Below are 22,859 nucleotides of genomic sequence, written 5' to 3'. Positions count from 1 at the left end.
ATGTACAGTATATACCGTATATATTGTAAATAAATTAGGACATTTTTGCTAACTGTGTCTTGGTGGTCACTGGAGTCAGAAAGCCAACAGTGCTTGTCAGGGTCTCGGGGAATCATTAAAGTAGTTTTTTTGCTTACGTCCCTCTCATACTCCTACGCTAACATTCAGGGACGTAACACTGACATTTTTGTCTCTTTTCCTTTTTAAGATGTCTTTATATTGTCTTGCAGATGACAATAAGTGTTATTACAGTCTAACTTTAATCTGTGGAATAATTTCCAGTATCAGGAAGGTTTTTGGGTGGTTATATCCTGTTTCCACTCTCAATACGCCTTTATATTATCTGACAGCAGCTAATGCTAAGTGCTACTAAAGTCTAATTTAAATCCATGGAGTTTTTTTCCTCAGTAATTTCTCAACAAATCCGAGGACATTATTTATATTCCTAATAGTTTCTCAGTGATTATGTTGACCGTCATATTGCCTGTAATATCAGATGATGCTAATCGTAATTACAGTCTCATTTTACTCTGTGGGGAATTACTGTAGTTTCGTAAAATATCTGAGGTGTTTATATTGTATTACAACTGCGTCTCATTTCCACTTTCACTATGCATCGATATTACCTCATATCCACTGATGCTAAGTTTTACAGTTTTTTTTAAGCCATGGAATCTTTTCTTAGTATTTTACCGACATTTCTGAGGAAAATGTTTATGTTCCCTACAATTTCCTAACAAATGAATCTTGTTTCCGGGATCAGAAATGTTTCTCTGTGGATTTTAGGTACTTTTATATTTCTAATAGTGTCTCAGTGGGTATGTTGACCTTTATACTGTCTATAATAGCAGCTAATGTTAATCGTTATTACAGTTTAATTTTAATCTTTGGGTCTCTTCTTCGTTAACCAACCAAGTAATCCGAGGTAAATGTTTATATTCCCGGCATTTGTGTCACATTTCCTCTGTTAGAATGCCTTTCTATTATATGTGTTAGCAAGCTAAACTGTTCTCAATCATTAGCTTGCTTCCATGGCAGGCATCCATAATTACTCTGTTACCTAGCAACATAGTTATAGCTGCTTGGACACAATAGTATACTCGGGTAAATGTTCCATTGGAAAATTATTCATAAATCGGAAAATATGTATGCTAAGGACTACGTAGCTGTTGTAAAGATCGTGTGCATGTAGAAGCAACAAAATCATCGGGAATATCAACGTTTCCTCAACCTCTGATCTTTTTACCTTCCAAATTCATGAATAACAGCAAAACGGACTGTTCGTGTGAATTCTTCTCCTAAACGTATTCGATCGCAGCACATGTGCAGAAAGAGGACACCAAACAGCGAGTGTATGTGTGTGTGTCTGTGTGTGTGAGAGAGAAAGTGTTCTTGTGTGCACTCGTATGCATCACACCCACTGCTGCAGTGAACGTCTACAGTGAACCAGCACTTTAGGTGTCTCCTTCTTCTGCAGCGTGGTGATGATGAAGTAAATCGCTGCCAGAATGCACAGCACCAGGACCAGAGGCACCGTCACCAGGATGAGGGTCATGACGTAGTCGTTAGTCTCTTTCACCTGCACCACCACTTTTTTATCATTATCGTCATCATCGTCATTGTCACTATCGTCATTGTTGACATCGTTGTCTTTGTAGTCGTCAGTGTTGTCCTCTTGGTCCTTTCCCCCTGTCTCCGGCCATTTAGGGTCTGGTTTTATATCGGTATCCAAGCCGGGATCGAAGTGAACATGGCAACCCATGAAATCATTTAAGATGGATCTCGGGTACCCCGTGTCGACCTTCATGCGCTTGTTGTCGACTCTCCAGTATTTGGTCCCCTTGTAGAAGTATGTGTACGCTGGAGAACAAAAAGACGGAGACATCACCAAACATCAAACATAATTTACAAGCTTTGCTTTTTTCTGTAAATAAAAAAATAATAATCGTTTACACAACCTGGATTGGATTGTGCCTGACTAAGACACTTAAAAAAAACAAACAAAAAAAACATCTGCTACATGAATGAATATAAACCAAACAGAAACCAAAAGTTAGCTTCACCTCTATACAGTACATCTGTTGCATTAATGAGGCTGCTGATGCCTGTGTGCAATGACGCGGGAGCAGAGATGACGCTTTAGGGAATTGTTGCCCTACTTTCTTAGCGGTGAAGTCAATTTTTCCCTTCTCGCAACTCTGGATTGCTTTATAAGAGGTACATTTGAAACAGGAATGATTTTTCACCAACTAAACTCACCTCCGTCATCACTAAGGAAGGCCCCTTTAGGAGAGGCAGGAATGGAGCCCCATACACTGATGGGTCGTGGGTAATCTTTATCCACAGCCCGAGACTCCTCGCTGAAACGCCAGTATCTTTAGAAGTGAGAAATGCACAAAGGGTTTTATGTAAAAACATGGAAAAAAACATATAGTGTGCAGTCTTCAGACCGATTTGCTTTTCCAAAGCATTTTTACGTTTACAGTTCTGATAGAGCAAATTATAACTAGATTTGTAAAGTTCGTCGCGACAAACTTTGATGTTGGCTTTGACGAGGCAAGTATTCGCAAAGGCCGGTGCTTTTTGGAGGCGAGTGGACATAAGGATCAGTGTTACTTTTGGAGGCAAGTGGACAGAAACATAGGGTGCCAATGTGACGTCATCTGAATACTCCTGAGGAAGTTCCCCTCATTGGGCTGACTGTTTTGATATGTCACATGCTCACGTTGTGCTAATTTTTGATTTTTACGTGACATCATGTGACATCATCAGAAGACACGTGAGGAAGTTCCCCTCATTGTTGTGAGTGTTTTGATATGTCACATGTCCATGTTGTAAAAAGTTTTTTGATTTTGCATATTTTGGGGGCGGGGCTGCGGGACAACTGAAAGGCCAGTCGGTACACCAATTTAAAAGTTTGTTCAGAGTATCACCCTAAAGGAGCCGAGTTTGGTGTAGATAGTTCGAAGGTTTGCCGAGTTATAAACCTCCAAAGTTTATAATGGGAGTCTATGGGGAAAAAAGGCCAATTTGAGACCCGGTACCAGAAGTACCGGTACTCGGATCGCTTAGAAAATTAATAGCAAAAAACTTCAGACCAGCATCTACAACATATCCGAATTTGGTGCATGTGGCTCGAAAGCCCTAGGCCACATTAAATTTTATAAATTTTTGTCTAAGCTTAAATAGGAAAACAGAATGTTGGCTTCTATAAAGTTACATAATAATCTCATTTATAGAACCAAGCAGCTGAGGGTTAAGGGCTTTAGTTACGTCGTCCCTAGTCATTGCTGGGAACAAGCTTCTGATCAGAAGACCATTTCATTCTTTTAATTTGAGCCTTGCTCTCATTCTTCACTTGTGTTACTGTACTGTACAGCTTTACTGCACATCTTATCTGCTGTATAAAACATGAAGATAAATGCGAACTTCACGATAAAGAGGTTAACTTGATTTGTGTTACCTGTCTCCTCTGAAGAAGTAAGTGAATCCAGATGGCTCCCACCACACCGCCGTGTCAACTTGATCTGGCATCCCGCGACCGTAGTGCATCAGTTCCTGAGGATATCCGGGCAACACGTCGGCTTCCCTGAACAACCAGTATTTACTACCTACACAAATAAAGAAATAGTTTCTCAGATTGGAACTACGGTGGCCGTGAAGTGCAAAACACATTAACAAATCTGAAAACAAATTAACAAATCCGAAAACAAATTAACAAATCCCAAAACAAATTAACAAATCCGAAAACAAATTAACAAATCCCAAAACAAATTAACAAATCCGAAAACACAACGACAAGTCAGACAACCCAGAAATGGTAGTGTATCGTTTTTGAATGGAAACTTACCGATCATTGGACAAGACACCTGTCACTCAAGATATACAGGTATGTAATCTTATGTGTAATGTGTAAAGTTCTCCGTTTGAATATAAGAAGATAACAGAATTAATCCACAGTAATCCATTCCATCCATCCATTCCAACTTTTCCCTGCGGCAGACTGTTGAACTTCATGTATACCTTGAGTGACAGGTGTCTTGTCCAATCACAAACTATACCAACCGCTTCCAGGTTGTCTGAAATGTCGTTGTGTTTTCTGATTTGTTAATGTGTTTTCTGATTTGTTAATGTGTTTTCTGATTTGTTAATGTGTTTTCTGATTTGTTAATGTATTTTCTGATTTGTTAATGTGTTTTCTGATTTGTTAATGTGTTTTCTGATTTGTTAATGTGTTTTCTGATTTGTTAATGTGTTTTCGGATTTGTTAATGTGTTTTCGGATTTGTTAATGTGTTTTCTGATTTGTTAATGTGTTTTCTGATTTGTTAATGTGTTTTGTGCACCGATTCAGACAACCCGGAAGCGGTAGGTATAGTATGTGAATGGAAACCTACCGATCATTGGACAAGACACCTGTCATTAAAGATATACAGGTGAATGAAAGGTGTCTCGTCCGATGATGGTAAGTTTCACAAACTATTCCAACCTCTTCCGGGTTGTCTGACTTGTTAATGTGTTTTCGGATTTGTTAATGTGTTTTGGGATTTGTTAATTTGTTTTGGGATTTGTTAATGTGTTTTGGGATTTGTTAATTTGTTTTGGGATTTGTTCATTTGTTTTCGGATTTGTTAATTTGTTTTGCACTTCTCAGCCACCGTATGGAACTGATCACTGGACAAAATGTATATAATGCTGCCTTACACATATGAGCTGTAGATTTGTAAAACATCTTTACATGGGTTTTCCCAGTGGCAGAACAGAAGGACATTCAGCATATTGTCTAGGCAAGACGTTTGGGAATGACTGTGATTTTGGGATTTTTGGAAAACCAACTGCTTTTTTGTTATCAATGAGTTTTTTGTAGCAGACCTGGCAACCCTGGTGTAAAGAAGCAAAGGAAACAAAGAGAGTAGAAATGGTCATGATCTTTTCTGCTCTTCCAATCTGACAGGACAGAGGCCTTATTATGCTTCATAAAAGGCCACTTTCCCTTTCGAGTCCCGGCACGCCTCGTCTCGCACGAAACCCCCTCGCAAACAAGAGACTGTTACCGAAGCTCTAATGAAGTTTAGTGCATTCTGTTCAGCAGCTGACGCTTGAGCCACAGCACTCGGCTTCAGCTCTGTCTCTACAATCTGATCCGCGTGAGCGTGCAGAAGCTGATGCAACACACACGGACCTGGAGTTTCTGCCAAAACTCTGTCCCCTCTCCCAAATCCCCCCCTCACCCGAGTGCTTAACTACTGACGTAGTTTGGCCCAAAGAGCGTGTTGGAGCAGAGAGCAGATGTTCTGAAGAAAACAGGATAGCTGTGATATATTAATGTGCTTGTCGGAAATGATCGATACCGCCAACAAAACACGTTTAAACACAAGTGCCAGTGCTGTTAATAAGAAAACCTTCGCAGGCACAAAGATAAAACAGACTAACGCATGTCAGTAGATGACATAGACTTTTTTTTTTGAGACAAGTAAGAATCAAGGCAAAAATCCACCGTGATCTTACATCATTTTTTCCCTGACCAAAGACACCGCAGTCCCATCTTGTTTTCTAATGGCTCATGAATTTACTAGACAATGACCTAGCTGTATAAGTTTGCACACCCCTTAACAAGTAATCAATACCGCACTAAAACTTGTTCCACTTTTCCTTGCACAGTTGCTCCAGATCTATCAGACTGTGATCTGCTTTCCTGACGCCTTCAAGCCATTCCACAGATTTTTGTCAGGATTTTGTTTTGGGCTCTGACCATTCTGACCGTTCCAAAGCTTTGATCTGCATCTTCTTCTGTTCCTTTGTTGACTCAGATTTGTGTTGCAGACACATTTTTGTTGCCAAAATGGTATTTTGGGTCTATCCAGAGATGTGAATGATACGAGAGATTGGAGTAATCAGTACTTGTCATATATTCCTGCAGCTCCTCTAACATTGCATTGGCTCTCTTGGCAGACTTCCTAATACGTCTTGTTCTCGATAATGTCACTGTGGTTCCTCATTTTCTCCACTTGCTTATAATGGTCTCCACGGTGTTCCATGGTACATGTAATGTTTTGGAAATCCTTGTGTAACACCTTCGACAATGTCCAAAGTTATTTTAAGACCGCAGATCAAACGAAGAAGATGTCGAGAAAATCCAACAGCAACCGCTGATCTTTAGATGGAGTCAATCACAAACACTTCACTGATGACAGAAGCAGTTTAACATACGTGAATATGCCCCCCACCCCCACCCCCACTATGTATGTTGCCATTTCGAGTATGGCGTTTATCTATTATTTTCTTTCTTCTACATTGCTGACCTTTGAAGAACACAAATTTTCCATCATGGCGTTCGTATGCAGCATCTATGTCTTCTGGCAGGCCGACCCAAAAGAAAGAAATGGGCATGGGGTAATTATCGAGAACTCGGTTCCTCCTGACCCTCCAGAACCACCGACCCTGAGAGAGAGAGAGAGAGAGAGAGAGAGAGCGAGAGAGAGATGAATTTGACACTATATCATACAGCTATTAATTATATTAATATCTAGTCATGTTTTCTGTTTCTTTTATTCCTTTAATTCTTTGCCTATTATTTGGCAATAAAACATTTGAACCTGAACAAGAACAAGAACATGAACTGGACAGAGAAAGAGGAAGAATCATCTGCATATCAAGTAAGCACATGATTAAGAGATTATTAAATCTATTTGTAGCTCTGAAAAGCAGAAGCTATTCTGAGAACGGACCACTCTGTTTCTGGGTATACGGGAAATTAGAAATCAGCTTCAAACATTATGCAACAACCAACATTATTTTTGTATAAACATCACATGGGATATGACCTAATAGAATCAAAATGAAATGGCTAGCTTTTTTTTTCCTTTATCGAGTGTTCGTCCTGAACTTTATCACGTTCCTCAAACTAAAGAGCTCTTTAAATGAGTTTGAATCAACAAAAATTAATCCTTCATTAAAAATCATACACACCGGTTGGGACGATGTCTTTAATGGAATTAAAAAATGAAAATCTACTGTGAGGTGCTGATATGTCCAGCAGCAACATAGACGTGATTTCATGAAACTGATGGAATTCACCACATTTGTTTTATAATGTGCTCGAAAATTGTGTGAAAACCTGGAATTATTAATACAGATTTAAAACATTTTAAAGCATTGTTGGTTTTTCTCATCCGATCAAGAAGATGAAAAACATCTCTGTTTACCTTGAAGACAAACATCTCCCCCCTTAGCACCGTAATCGTGTTAAAGTCGCCGTCGCAGATATCAGGGGCATCTTGGTCCGAGCGGCGAGTGGGTGTAGGCTCAGCCGGAGGAACCCACGGCTTGGTGGCTCTCTCAGGAGGTCTGGTGGGTCTCTCTGGATGTTTGGTGGGACTTTCTGGAGGTCTGTTGGTCTTTAAAGGCTCTGTAGTGGTGGACGTAGGTTCCGGTTGGGCTATGGTGGTAGTGGTGATGGTGGTAGTAGTGGTGTATGACGGGATTGTGGTGGTGCTCGAAGACTCTGTCGGTGCATCCACATGGGGTCCTGTTGAAATATGGAACATGTGAAAAATCTAGCTACTTGTGCAGAAAGTGGTGTCACGGTTTAGTTTTTTTCCACCAAGCAGCACAAAGTGGCAGAAAGCCCGGATCTCGCAGGCTCAGCGACGCATCGCATGCAGATGAGCCGTCCAGATGAGCCACAATGGAGAAAACAGAACCAGACCCTGATTCACAATAACAGCTGAAAATCAGAGCAGAACTGTGACTATGAGTTCGAGTCGAGAAAAAACGCATCTCATGATCAAAAGCCCAATAAAGTCTAAAAACAAAAGATTTCACCTGGAATTAAAAGCACAGTTATAATTCACAGCTATTCGCTCCATTAAATCTGCATACAGTAGAGTTTATACAAGGAGGCAACGTAATGTAGTTAATACTGAAGTTTTGTCGGGATTTTAGCCCAAAACATTATGATTATCATCTTTAAATTCATATAAGAGAAGCTGTAGACAAAACCAAGCTATTATATAGTATATCACACTGAAATTAGAATGCTTTTAAAGGTGGGGTCTCCGTTGTTTGAAAGCCAATGTTGACATATAAAATCACCAAAACAAACACGCCCCTAACCCAAATGGGTCCCACCCCTGTATCGATAGCTCCGCCCACACATACATACGTAACCCAGGCAACTAATGGAAAGAAATGTGTCTTTATCGTAGCTGAAAGGAAGAACAATACGATTGCAGATAAACAAACAAGCAAAAATGACACACAAGCATAATCATGTAAAGGACAAAGACATATATTAGTTCTGTGTAACAAAGCAAAACCAACGTTACTCACCTATCGAGAAGGAAAAAAGCGCCTCGGCGTCTTAAGTAAAGTTGGTCACATATTCACAGATTGGAGTTTCCTGAGTCAATAACTCCTGAGCTAAACACTGTTACTACACAAAACACGGTTGTAGCTGCGTCTCTACATTACTACGATAGAAAAGAGGTGTTATTTGTGTAGTAACAGCGTTTAGCTCAGGAGTTATTGACTCAGTAAACTCCAATCTGTGAATATGTGACCAACTTCCTGCTCCTTCAGTTCTCTCCAGCGCTGGAAAGCTGATCCTATATTAAAACGTCCTACTCCTTACATTATCGTAAGTCTTTCTTTGCTTTCTTTCTTTGTTTTTATCCTCCATGTCAATGTTAAAACCGCTTTCTGCTAATGTCACACATGCGCACTGAACACTCTCTCCGCCCACATTGACAAAACACGCCCCTTTCTGCTCATTGGCTACACGTTTGTTTTGATTTTTGTTTAGTTTGTCGTCCCGACTCAGTTTTCTGAAGCATTTCTCAAAAATTGGAGACCCCACCTTTAAAAGATTCGAATGCTGCTTTATTTTCGAAACCAAACCAAAACAAAACTAGTCGTCGCCAATAAAATATAGACGACCTTTGAATCGATGTATCAGAGAAACAGATGTGGGTTCAGGTGAATTTCTGGAAAACTTCATCGCCAACCTGACAAGTATACAACAACCTGTTAGCTTTACCGTAGATCTGCTGAATGCCTCTGATGTCGTCTTCGCCTAGCAAGAAGCTCTCTGTGTCCATCCACTGGTAGAACGGAGCCATGATGGCCGAGGCGTCGTTTGAGTGCTCGAGTCCCAGCGCGTGTCCCAGCTCGTGAACCGCAACCAGGAACAGATCGATGCCTAGAGACACACACACACAGGCCAGACGGGAACGAGTACTTCTCATTAAATTAATTCATTTTAAAAATGTTTAATGGCATTAAAGGGTGGATTCAGTCTCACCGTTTCCTTCCCGCTGGTTTAGCGTCCACGGTTCATCCATGTCAAAGTGCGTGTCTCCTCCGATGCCTGGACCTGGAAAGAACGCATGAGCCAGAGACCCTCCTTCACCATCAAAGAGAGACGTGTCTCCATGATATCCAGAAGCAAACAGCAGAATAATATCTGGCCCCTCGCTGCCGTTTTTGATGTCATGGTAAGGAATCTGCTTGAAGCGCAGCGGAGTCTCTTTCTCCCAGACTCTAAATGCCTTGCGGATTGCCTCGTGGGACTGATGCTGGCTGATGCCGGGTGGGTGGTTCTGAATGCTGGGGGAAAAAAATTGCTGATAAATAAAATGTTAGCTTTCTAAGTGGAACATAACTGATGTCTGATTTAAAGGAACTATCAAGGTTGCTATTTTTAGATGTGCAGCTAAAGATAAAAATACTCTCTATATTGTTTTTCCAATTTTAGGCTTTATTTCTCCAAGCTGGAAAGTAGCTCTGACTCGAGATTTTGAGACTTGTTCAGGGTTGAGCTTAATGCTGCGTTCAGCTATAAATCACAGCTTGTATCTTACGATCTCTGACCAGGATTTCCTACTAGGAAAAGTGGGAAAATTGGCAGTCAGGAGAGTCCGGGAAGATTTATCGGGAAAGCCCGGTGAAATTAATGAAATAATTCTTTGCAAATCCAGTGTAGTATCTGCAATGTGTATTTCTTCTTGAAGAAAGCAGAGGACGCTAAAAATAACAACCTTCTGTTTTAAATGAAGTGTTGATTTTATTACACACAGTCGTTTGTATTTGCATGACTACACACTGAACACAGATTTAAACCTGAAATGTGAGGAAATGAATTTCCTTGTGTCACTCACCTGTAAGTCAGCTCATCTTTATCCCACCGGTGACCCGTCAGAGCAAAGCGTTTCCTCCTGACGCTTTCCTCACTCAGCACCTCGAAGCGATCGGGTAGACCGCATCGTGGACGCTTCATAGATCTGAAGGGTTCACACGAAGGTTCGAGATATCCATTTACACCATCAAAACACCAAGTTCACCAACAACCCACTTTAAACATGTGACCACTGTTCTTTCATTTGGAGGGAAATTGAAAATAATTACAGAGTGAAGTCTAGTTCATTTAAACAGGAACATCCATAGAGTATAATTTCCGTAGAAACAAAAATCAAATATTTTGTCTGCACAGCAAGAGTCACAGTCTCAAATTTCTCTTAAAATTCTACTTTTTTTTAGATTTTTAAAATTTGACTCTCATGACTGGATTCACTTCATGGACGACCCTCATTTCACTCATTCACTCATTTTCTACCGCTTATCCGAACTCCCTCTGGTCACGGGGAGCCTGTGCCTATCTCAGGCGTCATCGGGCATCAAGGCAGGATACACCCTGGACGGAGTGCCAACCCATCACAGGGCACACACACACACTCTCATTCACTCACGCACTCACACACTACGGACAATTTTCCAGAGATGCCAATCAACCTACCATGCATGTCTTTGGACCGGGGGAGGAAACCGGAGTACCCGGAGGAAACCCCCGAGGCACGGGGAGAACATGCAAACTCCACACACACAAGGCGGGGGTGGGAATCGAACCCTCATTTCAGAACAACTCAATTCTCCTGCCTTTAGCTCTAATAACTAACCTTAAAGGGATGGGCGATATAACAAAATATCAGATCATATGGAACATTTATTATGATGTAAGATACTTATCAATATATATATACACATCTGAACAAACTCATGAACCATAATCGTGTTATCAAACAGCTTTAAAAGCGATTTTAACAATACATTGGTTTAACCTTAACAAATCTAAATGATAAAAGTAATGATCAGAATTCCTTCATGAGCAGCATGGAAGAGGTTTAGAAAATAAAGTTCTTCGCACACCTCTAAGTTCAGGACTCAGTAAACCTGCACTATACACTATAACGTAAGGTCATACTTCAGAGTGGCGACGTCCACTTGGCCAGTCACATCCAGGCCGTAGAAGCGTTGCATGTCCTTTATGGCAGTGGACAGAATCTGCGCCGACTGCATGGTGGACATCTGCCTGCTGGCCTGGGACAGGTAGCCGTAGGTCCTCAGCCATGTCTTCAGCAGCAGAGTGGAGATGACCGAGAAAAAAACAGAAATGCTGTTATTAATAACCACTTGAGGTTATTAATTGGTGTAAATCCACCATCGGATAAAATTATCGAAACATGTATTAACCCTTTTTCCCCATTGGACTGAAAATGGACTTATGGGACATTTACAATCAGTGTAAAGAATCGAATGAGTCTGTGAGTCTGATCTAAAATAATTCAGGACTCATTCCAGTGTGAGACGTGTGTTTTTGCCCTCTGTTGATGTTGAGCTGCTTTTTAGAAGAACAAGAACTTGGAGTATCTCAGAAAGCAGAAATGGGTTTGATATCAACATTTACTCTAAAGGTACAAACATCTGTGTCGGATGTAGTAAAACATTTCCAACGAATACAAAGCCAAATCTTTAATCACTTGCTGAAAAAAAATAAAATAAAAACCACCCAAGTCTGTTTATTGATTTAGAAATAATATATTATCCTCTGAAACACTACAGGTCTGTCTACAAATTCTGGGAGGCAATACAACGTGCAATGATGCTTCATGTCGTCAAATTTTCTCAGAAGCTAGACGAAAGATTGTTTTAATAACCTGATATACCCACTATGGTATGTGGTACCCTAGTGGTTAAGGTGTTAGCCCACTGATTGGAGTTCAAATCCCAGATCCACCAATCTGCCTCCACCGGGCCCCTGAGCCAAGCCCTTGACCCTCAATTGTTCAGTTGTATATAAAATGAGATAAATATAAAGGTTGCTCTGGATAAAGGCGTCTGCTAAATTTACATTTACAGCATTTAGCAGACACCCTTATCCAGAGTGACTTACATTTGTATCTCATTTTCATACAACTGAGCAATTGAGGGTTAATTGCCTTGCTCAGGGGCCCAGCAGTGGCAGCTTGGTGGATGTAGGAATCGAACTCTCAACCCTCCGATTGGTAGTCCAACACCTTAACCACTAGGCTACCACATCCCACTAAATGCTAAATGCTGTAAATGTTTCACTACCAGAGCTTCTTTACTGTCGGTTCAGATCATAGTACAAAAACAAAGAGGTCAAAAAACGTTTCAGTACAAATTTGTTAGGTATTGGCAGGCTGAGTGAATGTGTTCGAAAGTAAGTGGAAATTCAATCAGTCGAGCTGATTTTTCACCAAACGGTTCTTTTAGCTATGAAGCTCTGGATGAGAAATTTTTGTGGAAAAAAAAATCAAACAGAGCCTCTCCAGCATGTTCACTCCCTTCAGTTTGTGTAGAGAAGTGAGTGAACGCAGATGGAGACGGAATGCCGAGTGCCTCTCTGGGATGCACCGAGTGAACCTTTTAAATCCTTGAAATCACAACACGACCTGCACAGCAGGGCTGGAAACTTTCTACCGATTCAAAGTCAACCCAAGGGATCACATAAAGAAGTGAGGGGTGGATCTGACTGATACAACTTCAACACCAACTCTTGCCCGTCTTAAATCGGAAAGATCGGCTTATATACTGGCTCATGCTTTAATCAGATTTAAGTCTAAATGTACAGAATCCAGAGCGTAACTATTCATCACCAATCAGTTATTCTTCCAAGTTCAAGAGCTGGCATATGTGAAGGAAAAAGAAAACTCAATTCACTGCACAAAGCCTGGAGACTTCCAATATATCCAATGTGACCCTGTTACAGACTGATATACTTTAACACAGAAGTGCACAATATATCAAAATCCAGCACTAGTTGTAGATCAAGTTCTTATTTTCTTTCTGATTCGTTTGATTTTCCAAATTTGTGGTGCCAGTATCTCTAATCTTGAACTCATTTACACTTGTGTATCTGCCAAACAACTGAGTTTTATTTTATTTATTCTTTTGCATGTTGGCATTATTTTTACATATTTAATCTTTTTTTTTTTTCATTTATGGTACTGTTGCGTAAACACAAAAAATATCAAATAAACAAAGTACCCAAATGGAATAACTACACTCCTGATGACAATAATAAGGTTTAAAATATCACAGCAATTTTTACACGGGGTCTTAATTCGGATTAATCAGACTTTCTTTGTTTTGAGAGTTCATCGATGTAAAGAAATATATTTGGACGAATAATCAGATTTAATCGGATGATTAACAATGTACATAGAAGGAATAACTCAATATTTGATAGCTCTAATCTGATTTAAGGCACCATAACAGCGTTTACATTAGGACTTAATCCGGTTAATCAGATGTAAACAAGATTCGGTGATTTTGAAGCTTTGTCGTGCACCACCAGGTAGACACCAGACTTGTTTGATTTTATCCCAGACCTGAATCAACCCAACATTATTATTATATAAATATATATATGGCATTTATGATATTGAAAAGATTTTTATTGCTCTACCTCGGCGTTGAACTCATCGTCCTCTTGCGCCGAAACTCCGACTGCCTTCAGCACAAACACAAGGACAGAAAAAACAACTGCATGCGTGGAAAAAGGTTTACAAATCATCTCTGTGCATAGGTTTAGATCCCAGTGGAATGTTTGGTTTCCAAAGTGCGCACTGGACGCAAACGGTGTTCTTCAAGCAAGCGGCGGCCGTTAATTCAGCAAAGAAAATAAGTTTGTAGATGTTTTTAGAGGATGGTGTAGAAGTTGGTGGTGTAGAAGTTTCCCTGCGTCCTGATCTGAGGTTGAACACTTTACATTTCCAGCTCAGATGTAATCCAGTGCGGGTATAAACCTCAGATTGGCTTTTCTTATTGTTCTACACACATCCGTTATCATTCTGCACTTCTACTTCAACTAAGCCGACATTCAGTTCAGGAAAATAAAGTGCTACTTGTTGACTGTAGCCATGTCCTGTGCTGCTGTACGCCGGTAGAGATCTTACAGGGAAAAGGTTCAAGTTGCATGAGAGAGTGTAACTGTATCAGGGTTGCCAGATTGACCCATAAAAAACTATTTGGTCGGGACTCAATTTACATCTGTTTTCCGCCCCCTCACTTGCTACTGTACCAATTTATGAGGATGAAGCCTAACAAAACATTTCCTCCATGACACAGGAATGAAATTTAGACTGCAATCAGCCAATAAACAATTTTGCACTCAAGTCTCTAAAAATTATTTCTTCAACAAAACAGATTGAATGTTAAAACTTGCCATTTTCCTGGTTTCACTTTTTGCCCACACTTTTATAAAAAGGGAAAACAATAATCCAGTGTCACCCAAATGAGGATTGGGTTCCTTTCACATCTCGTTCCCCTCTGGTTCTTAATATCTGGAATGCATCCCCACACCATGAGTATACACAGCCATTTAAAAAAAAAAAAAAAAAAAAATTGCCAGACGCACAAAAATGTTTGATTAAAACCAGGCAATCATCTTTAAGAGCTGATGCATCTCTCAGGAGCCAAGAATAGGTTTCAGAAAAATAAAATTTGGTGGTGTTTGAAGGAGACCCACTGTCCCTTTGTCTAGTGACTCAGACTAGATGCATTTACTCAGTAACAACTAGAAAAAGGTAAATCGTTAACTGTCCATTTTGGATGCTCCAGTATGCACCGGCTCATGTACTAAAAAGGACGTTACACTACAGGTTAGACATTATACCAGGAGAAAGAAAGACAAGGAAACGGATTGTAATTGTTATCTTTAGTTCACTCAAGTTACACATCACCAAGGCAGTACAAGTACATACTGAACATAAAAATAAATAAATAAAAAGGTTTTGGTGCAGGTGCATTATGATGGAGAATCAGAAGCCATGCGCTTGTTCCCAGCCTTGGCAATGTAGATTAGGATAAGCAGAAAGAGTGCCAGGATCCAGACTGCAGCCATTGGCAGAACCATGGTGAAAAGCATGTCTACAGGGGAGAGAAAATACGAAGAAAGTTGGATAAATTCAAAGCAGAATTTTTGTAATGATCTTTGGAGGCAATGAACAGGGTTGTTAATACAGGAACCAGGAAAATAAGACCTAAAAAGGAAAAACATAATATACAAAAAAAATATTTCAGTCATGCTCTCAATAGATCACAAGACTAAACCATGAAGGACGTCTCTAAACACCGTCAGCATCCTCTGAAGATTGGGAATAGTGATTTATTTTAATGCTAGTTTTTTAAAAAAAATAAATAAATAAAATAAAAAAAAAAATTGCATTTCATAGTTATTTACATTTTGGTTATACAAGCAAAATGTTTGACCAAGTGTTCCACAATAGTCAATGAACAAGACTGAAGGCCTGGACACTGAATATGGGTCACTGTTAAAAGGCAAGACTAATCAAAGCATCAAACAGCAGTTAAGGGTTTCAGGTTCTCCAAAAGGGACCTACATTTAACACAATTACCCCCCCCAAAAGAATATGCAAGCTAAATATTTCACTTGTACATTGACCAGAAAATGACCAAAGACAAGTCAAACTTACTCATCTTCTGCCGCTCAGGCACTTCAAGTCTGATCGGGCCATAAGACACAATACCTTCAACGGGCTCCTTTGTGGAAGCCTCCCTCTTTATGATGGATTTACATTCCTAAAAAGAAAGGCAGAAAATGTGGCCATGTCAAAGCCCTTACCAAATCAGAAGGCTTCAATGTTTACCGTGACTGCAGGAGCACTTACAGGAATGCAGGACTCTCCATGCCCTTGGGTACAGAGGTGAACTATACAGTGCAAATAAAGCTCGTGGGGTTCAGTGATGAAGCGAAACATCTCAAAGGAGAAACGCACAGTTGAGCTCACACCGTTTTGTCCCCCTTGTGCCATTGTACCGTTACGATATGTAATGGATTTAGTTATAAACAAGACAGTTTCATCTTCAGCACATCTGAAAAGGAGACAGTGGGAAGGTTATAAATGCATTAAAAAAAGTGGGAATTTAAAATCAATAATTAAGCTACATTAAAGAATACAGATGCCCACCATCTGTATTTTGATCGTTTTCATTGGCCCAAAAAAAAAAAAATTCTTGGTTGACTAGTCGGACATTTGTACATAATACAAACCCATCATTTTTATAGTAATGACTTGCATAGGAACTCAGACACTCACCATCTTTAACATGATGCTAAAAAGCTAATTTTTTACTTCTGTATTAAGCTCTAGATACGTTTTAAATCCTTTTACAGAAAGCTCAACCTTAGCACCAGTGCTTTGAGGTTCCTGCCATTTTAGGACAGGGGCATTTTTGCAGTTGAATTTTTCTAATTCTTTCCATTTCCACTTCAAGGGAAAGATAGTTGTTGAGGGAGCACAAGGGATCACAGGAACCAACTTGTTCCACTGACATACAAAAAGGAGATATTGCATGTTTTCCTACGATTTGATTAAAGGAAAAACAACCAGCTTTGAGGTAAACCAACAACTACAACTGTTTCAATATACCACCCAAAAATTGATCTTCCTCAGCACATGCTGAGCTGATTTCCTCCTTATTTAGCATTAAAAAAAAAAAATAAAAAGCTTTCCAGCTCACCCATCGAGCAGGAGTGTGTGCATGAGGCTTGACGTGTCGTTGGGATTGGCAGTTTGTGTGGCCCAGCACTCATCCACCCTCAAGTTGAAGAAGTCCCTTGGCCGAGTCACACTGACCTGCACGAATACTCGGTCCCTGAAGTGCACAGTAGGCACGCCGCTGAAGACCTCCACATACCTCTCGTCTCTATACACACTCAGTTCCACCGTTGCTTCCAGCTCGTCCATGCGCAACACCGCCTCACTGCGTGGCAAAAGACAGATTTAAGTTTCATGCTCTGTTGCCTCCATGTTTCACTAGTTTACACCCTGCACTGGGTTTGTGTTGAGTTTTCAAACTCTGCATTCAAGCTACAAAGTGGACACCTTGTTCTGTTAGCAACAAGCTAGCCTGTGATGACCATGTCCAGTTCCTCCCTTAACCAGAAATTGTGCATACCATGTGTATACATTATATAAACAAGGTTATAGGTGATCAAAGCAACTAGAACACACAGTATAACAAAAATCAACTTCAGGGATAAGAATGAAGTTGGACTCTTCCATTCTCAGGCATCAATTCATTTTTCAGCACCTTTCATTTTTGTATTTTTTGACCTTACCATTCATGCATCTGTAGGCTTGTTCAAATCTCATACATGTCAAGTGATAAGACCTTATCGAAAACAAAAATGCATTCAGGTTAAAGAGGTCCTAAGATAATGAAGACTGAAGTATTAAAAGAAAAGTAAAGCAATGATCATCCACACCTATAAACACTAGACTTCAACACATCTGATATGTAGGTAAATAAATTCAGCCCAAAAGAGCTTCTCTACACCCAGCTGAAAATTTCTAAATAAATCTATTAGCCTGGAACATTCCCCACATGTTAGAAGTCAATGTTCATACTATCCACTTCTAGAGGAAAGCTAAGAGCCAAGAACAGGGTCTAGAGCACTCTCAAACAGGGGAAGGCGTACCTCTAGCGGTACTTAGTGGTACTGCAAAGGGTACTTTGTAGAAAAGAAAAAAAAAAAGAAAAAAAAGTCAGTTTTTTGCTCAAGAGAATAAAAATGCATTTCATAAAAAAAAAAAAGTCAGCAATTAATAAAGTAATAACTACAACACACTGGAAGCAGCATTATGAATGCAGTATTAAATGTGCAATAGCAAAGTAAAATTGGCACCAAATGGGAGGTGGGATAATTTTACAAGATCGGAACATGCTGCACACATCACTTTCAAAATGAATGGGATTTACATTACAAAAGCGACTTAAATTTACAAAAAAAATTCACCCATTTTCCAGCTGATAAACAGTACACAAGTATTTTATATTATACACTAGACATACGTACACATGTGGAATATATACACATGAATAGTAATTAGTTTTAAACACCGTTCATTTATCCTGCCCTTACTTTCTGTAAGTAATTACATTACCTTGTTATGGGGAGGATGGGAACAGGCATGCTGACAGTGCGGATGAACGGGTAGACACACTTGTAGTCGATCTGTATGGCTGGGTCTCTTACGATGTTGACGTACACTTGCTGATCAGACATCAACGTCAGTGAGTAAATCACGTGGGTAATGTTTTTCTGTTGGGAATAAAAAAAAATAAAATAAAAATTGGTAAACCTGCCTGGTGAACTAGACAAGGAGTTACTCAAACCTGGCATGTATTGGTGGAGTGGAAAAACTTGTAACCTAAAAGTTTAAACCATACTGTGTTATTGGGAAACTAGGTAATCATTTGTGTCATAAAAACTGCACCAATTGTAAGAAAAACATTTTATCCAAACTTCCAGCTTGACAGTCAAGTACTGGACCAAGGATCTGTTTTGTAAAGCTAGGCAAGTGTGTAGGGGGGAAAAAGGAAAAAGAAAAGAACATAAAAACACCTGCTCCATTTGACCAAGCTCTTCCAACAACTTAATTCAACTGGATGAAGTGCAGCAGATTTGGGTTTAACTAGTCGCTTTAGGAGGTAGAGCGCCAGCAAAAGCAATGAAGCTCAATATTGTAATTAACGAGGTGTAAGACCTCAGTTTGTTTGTGTTGAACTGCAGCATTACGCTTGGCTAAAGCAAGCAGAAATAACTACTAGATCAACTTTGTTTTCTACATTCAGCACCTAGACATGTAACACATTTAGATCAAGACTCATGAAACGGAGAACTGACTCCAAGTTCAACGGACTGTAGCATGAAACATGGCTATGGATCACAAAAGTTCAGGAGCAGATGCACAGCCTCACCTCAATAGGTTTGCCACCACAGAACTCGTACTTGTCCTTCGGCGTTCGCACTGTGAAGAACGCAACCCCGGCAATCACCTCCCTTCTGGCACGGCACTCAGCGTTGGTCAAGTGAACAGACCCAAGACCAACATTGTAGTATATGAAAAAATCTTCAATCACCGAGATGGTGATTGCATCTTTTCCACACACAACGTTCATCATAACAGCTGTCAACGAGCAGGGCAAAAAACAACAAACAAAAACATTATACAACAGTCCTACTCAACCATTTGGGGTGTAGAAGGCTGGCATTTGAAACAGGATCCGATCCTATAAATCTGACTCGCACCTTAAATTAATGTCAAAGTTCTACTCAGTACCAAAACAGTGCCACAAAAAAAAAAAATGGATTTAATTGGATTTCACAAGCCATTAACACTCATTCGTGACGTCACGTGGATGGGGCGGCCATGGCTAACGGGTCAACATAGAAATAAGAGCAATTAATGCTCGCGTTAATGACAAATTATGTCACATTAAAAATGTTTCCCGCCAGCATCGAGAGCCATATTGCTGTACGTGTAAACAATTCAGAACATGTGAAGGTTTAAAAAAAAAAAGTGCATTTAACGTCAAGTTCTTGAAAAATTCTCTCAAGTTTCATGAATGAGAACAGGAACAAAAACAAACTACAGAGGACAAAAGGCATCCTAATCTATGGATTAGGAAGATTTGAACTCTAGTGCATGAGAGGCACAGACAGACAGAGGCACAGACAGACAGAGGCAGACAGACAGACAGAGAGGCAGCGCGCACCTTGGTCACACTGGTCTCCAAAATAACCCGGTGCGCATTTACAGCCCTGTCCGTCCTCTGTTAAGATGCAGGTGTTTGGATCAGTGCATTTGGACGGAATGCATTTCCCTGTAACATTAAATCTCAGGTTACAAACCACGTGAGAAATCCAGGCATCAGGACTAAAATATTTAGTTATAATCTCTTACCAACGACCTCTTCAAGATTGCACAGAAGACATATTGCTAGTACTATAGAACCCTAGAAGACAACAAAAATCACAAAAATAAAGTCGGGTTAAACAAAACGCCACCTCTGTAATAGTCTAAAAGTGCATTATGGAACTTCTACACGACTCACCGACAAATAAAACGTTCTCAACTCCCACTGATACATCGCAAAATTCGGGTTTCTTTACTCCAAAAACGGGATAAAGACCTCTGTCAAGACTGAAAAGGACCAAACAACCGTATCGAGCATCCTAGAAATATACAACGAGCTAATTAGGCTTAATGATGAGCACATGGCACACATGACTTTAACAGGTTCAAGAAGACAGACAACAGTCATTTCTTATGCGTCAAACTGCAGGGATTAACTTTACACCAGAGACCAGAAAAAAAAAAAACACTGAATGTCTTTGTCAACACTCCGGGTGGTGGTTAATATCAAGCTTATTTGGAAGCTCAGGACTTTACCTACAGTACTAGAGGCACTATATTGATGAAAAAAAAACCACAAATTTTTCCATCTTCAAAGTAAAAAAACTATACAAAATTTGGAGCTGTTAATTTCAACCACTACAACCTTGTATAAGCTTATCCCAACAGAGATAAAAAAAAGTCTCGCACTAAATGCCAACAGAGTCCTGACTGTTTTTATATCAGTCATGTGGCCAGCAAATCATGAATTTATTTATACTGATTGAAAATGTCTATTTTCATTCTGCTCATTTTCTAAATGTCCTGTACAGAAGCCTATACTGATGGGTAAATTTTTTGAATTTTAGGTGGAATAAATATGAATACTGCAGACCCAGAAAAGGATTTGGACACCTGAGACTCATTTAAAAAAAAATGTACGAATTTCACTGCATTAGAAAACGAACTGAATTTCATTCCACATTCAGCTTCAGCCATACAGTATATAGCATGTATAAAACATCAAAACAACATATATTCTGTTCCAAATTACATGAATAAAAAAATTGAGATCAACAGATCAGCCTTTTAGTTATGATGTCATAGCTAGTCTTGCTGGAGTCCCTGTCTGCATTTTGCACATAATTTACATTGTCCATCACCTGAGTACAATCATACAGTACCTAACAATTTTTCTCTCTCTCTGTCGAGCTATATATGTCACTCTTGAGCTCCCAGTGTTTTGAGTTCCTAGCCTGATCGTCTCTTCATACGGAGCTACTTTGTCAATCCTGATGTTCTACCCCTGGTTGGAGTCTCGTCGCCCGGTGGTCAACTTGCCAGGGATTGATCTACATGGTCAGCCATTGTCTCATGGGATTGTTGTGTATGAAGCCGCCCGGAGACTGTCATGTCTTCTTTTGATCCAATGTTGTATCAGTCAGCTGTCTGGTCATAGTCTGGTCTTTATCAGCAATCAGGTCTGTGCTGAACTCTGAACCATTAGTTCCTCAGGAGCTCTCGGTTGCACTATTATAAACTGTTGTAGAAAGGACATTATTTACTGTACATTTACACTATTTACTATAGAGTGTCACCCAAATGAGGATGAGGTTCCCTTCTGAGTCTGGTTCCTCTCATGGTTGCTTCCTAATATCATCTCAGGGAGTTTTTCCTTGCCGCCGTCGCCTCCGGCTTGCTGATTAGGGATAGGGGTAGATATATAGTATTTTATGTTTTAAGTTCATATTCTTTAAATTAATTTTAAGCTATAATTGTGTATATTCATTTATTTATTTTTATCCTAATTTTTTTCTTCTTCTTCTATATTTATTTCTTCTGTTTCCATACATCTGTAAATCTGCTTTGAGACAATGGGAATTGTTAAAAGCGCTATACAAATAAATCAAATTGAATAGATGCTTCTTCCTTTGTTTCACAGAACGATCTGACTATGTCTTCGTCTGTTGTCAAATGTCGATCGTCCACACAAGAGCTTCGACAATCTGCTTATTTTATCTCTATTACTTCTCAATGTCTCTATAGATCTCGGAGTTCATGATGCCATCATTGACCACAAGCTCACCAATATCGCTGTAGGAAACAGATATTTTCACCAATATCACTGTAGGAAATCAGACAAGCTTTTTAATACCTTTTATGCAGTTTGGTTGGAATTCATTTTCTGGCCCTCTAGCAACAGATCCATCCGAAATAAATGTCAAAATTGGATTCATCTAAACATAATACAGTTCTTCCTTAGCTACTGTCTTAGTGCAAGTGTGTGTTCTTTTGCAAATTTTCATGTTTGCTTTTTAATTCATGAGGCTGATGAATAGTTTCCATACTTCTGTATGAATCTCCTTGATCCTGTTTTGAATAGTTTGTGTACTGGTTGTAGGTTTGTAGGATTGGTAATAGGTTGTGTAATTCTTACTGATGTCCAATTGCCCTGGCCTAGTCAGAAATGTGGTGTCCATGGAAGACTAGAAAGATAGTGACGATAGCCATCTGAACCATCCAAACAAGGGACTCTTCTCCTTGTTGTGATCAGTGAAGCGTTTCTTATCGCTGAAGGACAACACAGAGAAAACGTGGAGGAACTTCTTCCCACAAGCCATTCAGCATCTCAACCATGACAACACTAGAGCTAGGACTGGAGCTTGGACTTGTTTACCGCAACTAATCTGTGTAGAACTCATTTAATGTTGTTTAGAAGTAAATTCTGGCTTTATATACAGACGTATAGAAGTATATTCTGGCTATGTATATATATACACACACATTTTGACTGTTTCATTATGCTTTAAAAACCTGGGTTGTGAGGAGGAAATAACTTAGAGACTCTTAATCTGCT

General features: G+C 39.7%; 2 protein-coding genes across 2 annotated transcripts in view; both read right to left on the bottom strand.

Annotated features, from left to right (window-relative positions):
• The window catches only part of mmp15a (matrix metallopeptidase 15a), a 16,548-nt gene extending 2,290 nt beyond the window's left edge, over positions 1-14,258 (bottom strand). The window contains exons 1-10 of the mRNA XM_060884785.1: positions 13,765-14,258; positions 11,257-11,405; positions 10,157-10,279; positions 9,301-9,605; positions 9,037-9,198; positions 7,205-7,527; positions 6,302-6,440; positions 3,464-3,611; positions 2,260-2,375; positions 1-1,860 (exon numbers count right to left, since the gene is read on the bottom strand). The exon at positions 1-1,860 is cut by the window's left edge and continues 2,290 nt beyond it. Of these exons, the coding sequence (XP_060740768.1) occupies positions 1,412-1,860; positions 2,260-2,375; positions 3,464-3,611; positions 6,302-6,440; positions 7,205-7,527; positions 9,037-9,198; positions 9,301-9,605; positions 10,157-10,279; positions 11,257-11,405; positions 13,765-13,872 (2,022 nt within the window). The 5' untranslated portion in view covers positions 13,873-14,258 and the 3' untranslated portion in view covers positions 1-1,411. The remainder of the gene's footprint in view (positions 1,861-2,259; positions 2,376-3,463; positions 3,612-6,301; positions 6,441-7,204; positions 7,528-9,036; positions 9,199-9,300; positions 9,606-10,156; positions 10,280-11,256; positions 11,406-13,764) is intronic.
• Positions 14,259-15,000: 742 nt separating this feature from the next.
• Positions 15,001-20,342, bottom strand: zpd (zona pellucida glycoprotein d). The gene is made up of 9 exons (XM_060885293.1): positions 20,223-20,342; positions 20,072-20,123; positions 19,884-19,991; positions 19,086-19,294; positions 18,269-18,426; positions 16,842-17,084; positions 15,989-16,193; positions 15,794-15,899; positions 15,001-15,227 (listed from the first exon to the last, which is right to left on the bottom strand). The coding sequence occupies exons 1-9, from the start codon at positions 20,256-20,258 to the stop codon at positions 15,106-15,108; spliced, it is 1,239 nt and encodes a 412-aa protein (XP_060741276.1). The 5' UTR covers positions 20,259-20,342; the 3' UTR covers positions 15,001-15,105.
• Between the last annotated feature and the right edge of the window lie 2,517 nt (positions 20,343-22,859).

Source organism: Tachysurus vachellii, chromosome 13 (assembly GCF_030014155.1).
Source record: "Tachysurus vachellii isolate PV-2020 chromosome 13, HZAU_Pvac_v1, whole genome shotgun sequence".
Classification (NCBI taxonomy): domain Eukaryota; kingdom Metazoa; phylum Chordata; class Actinopteri; order Siluriformes; family Bagridae; genus Tachysurus; species Tachysurus vachellii.
This window is presented reverse-complemented; position numbering and strand designations above follow the sequence as displayed.

Excerpts from the sequence above, each read along its gene's own strand:
- zpd (XM_060885293.1), bottom strand. The coding sequence starts at position 20,258 with ATGTATCAGTGGGAGTTGAGAACGTTTTATTTGTCG. Across the intron at positions 19,295-19,883 it reads TGGAGACCAGTGTGACCAAG|CTGTTATGATGAACGTTGTG; the intron begins GTGCGCGCTGCC and ends GCTCGTTGACAG. Across the intron at positions 18,427-19,085 it reads GTGGTGGCAAACCTATTGAG|AAAAACATTACCCACGTGAT; the intron begins GTGAGGCTGTGC and ends TATTCCCAACAG.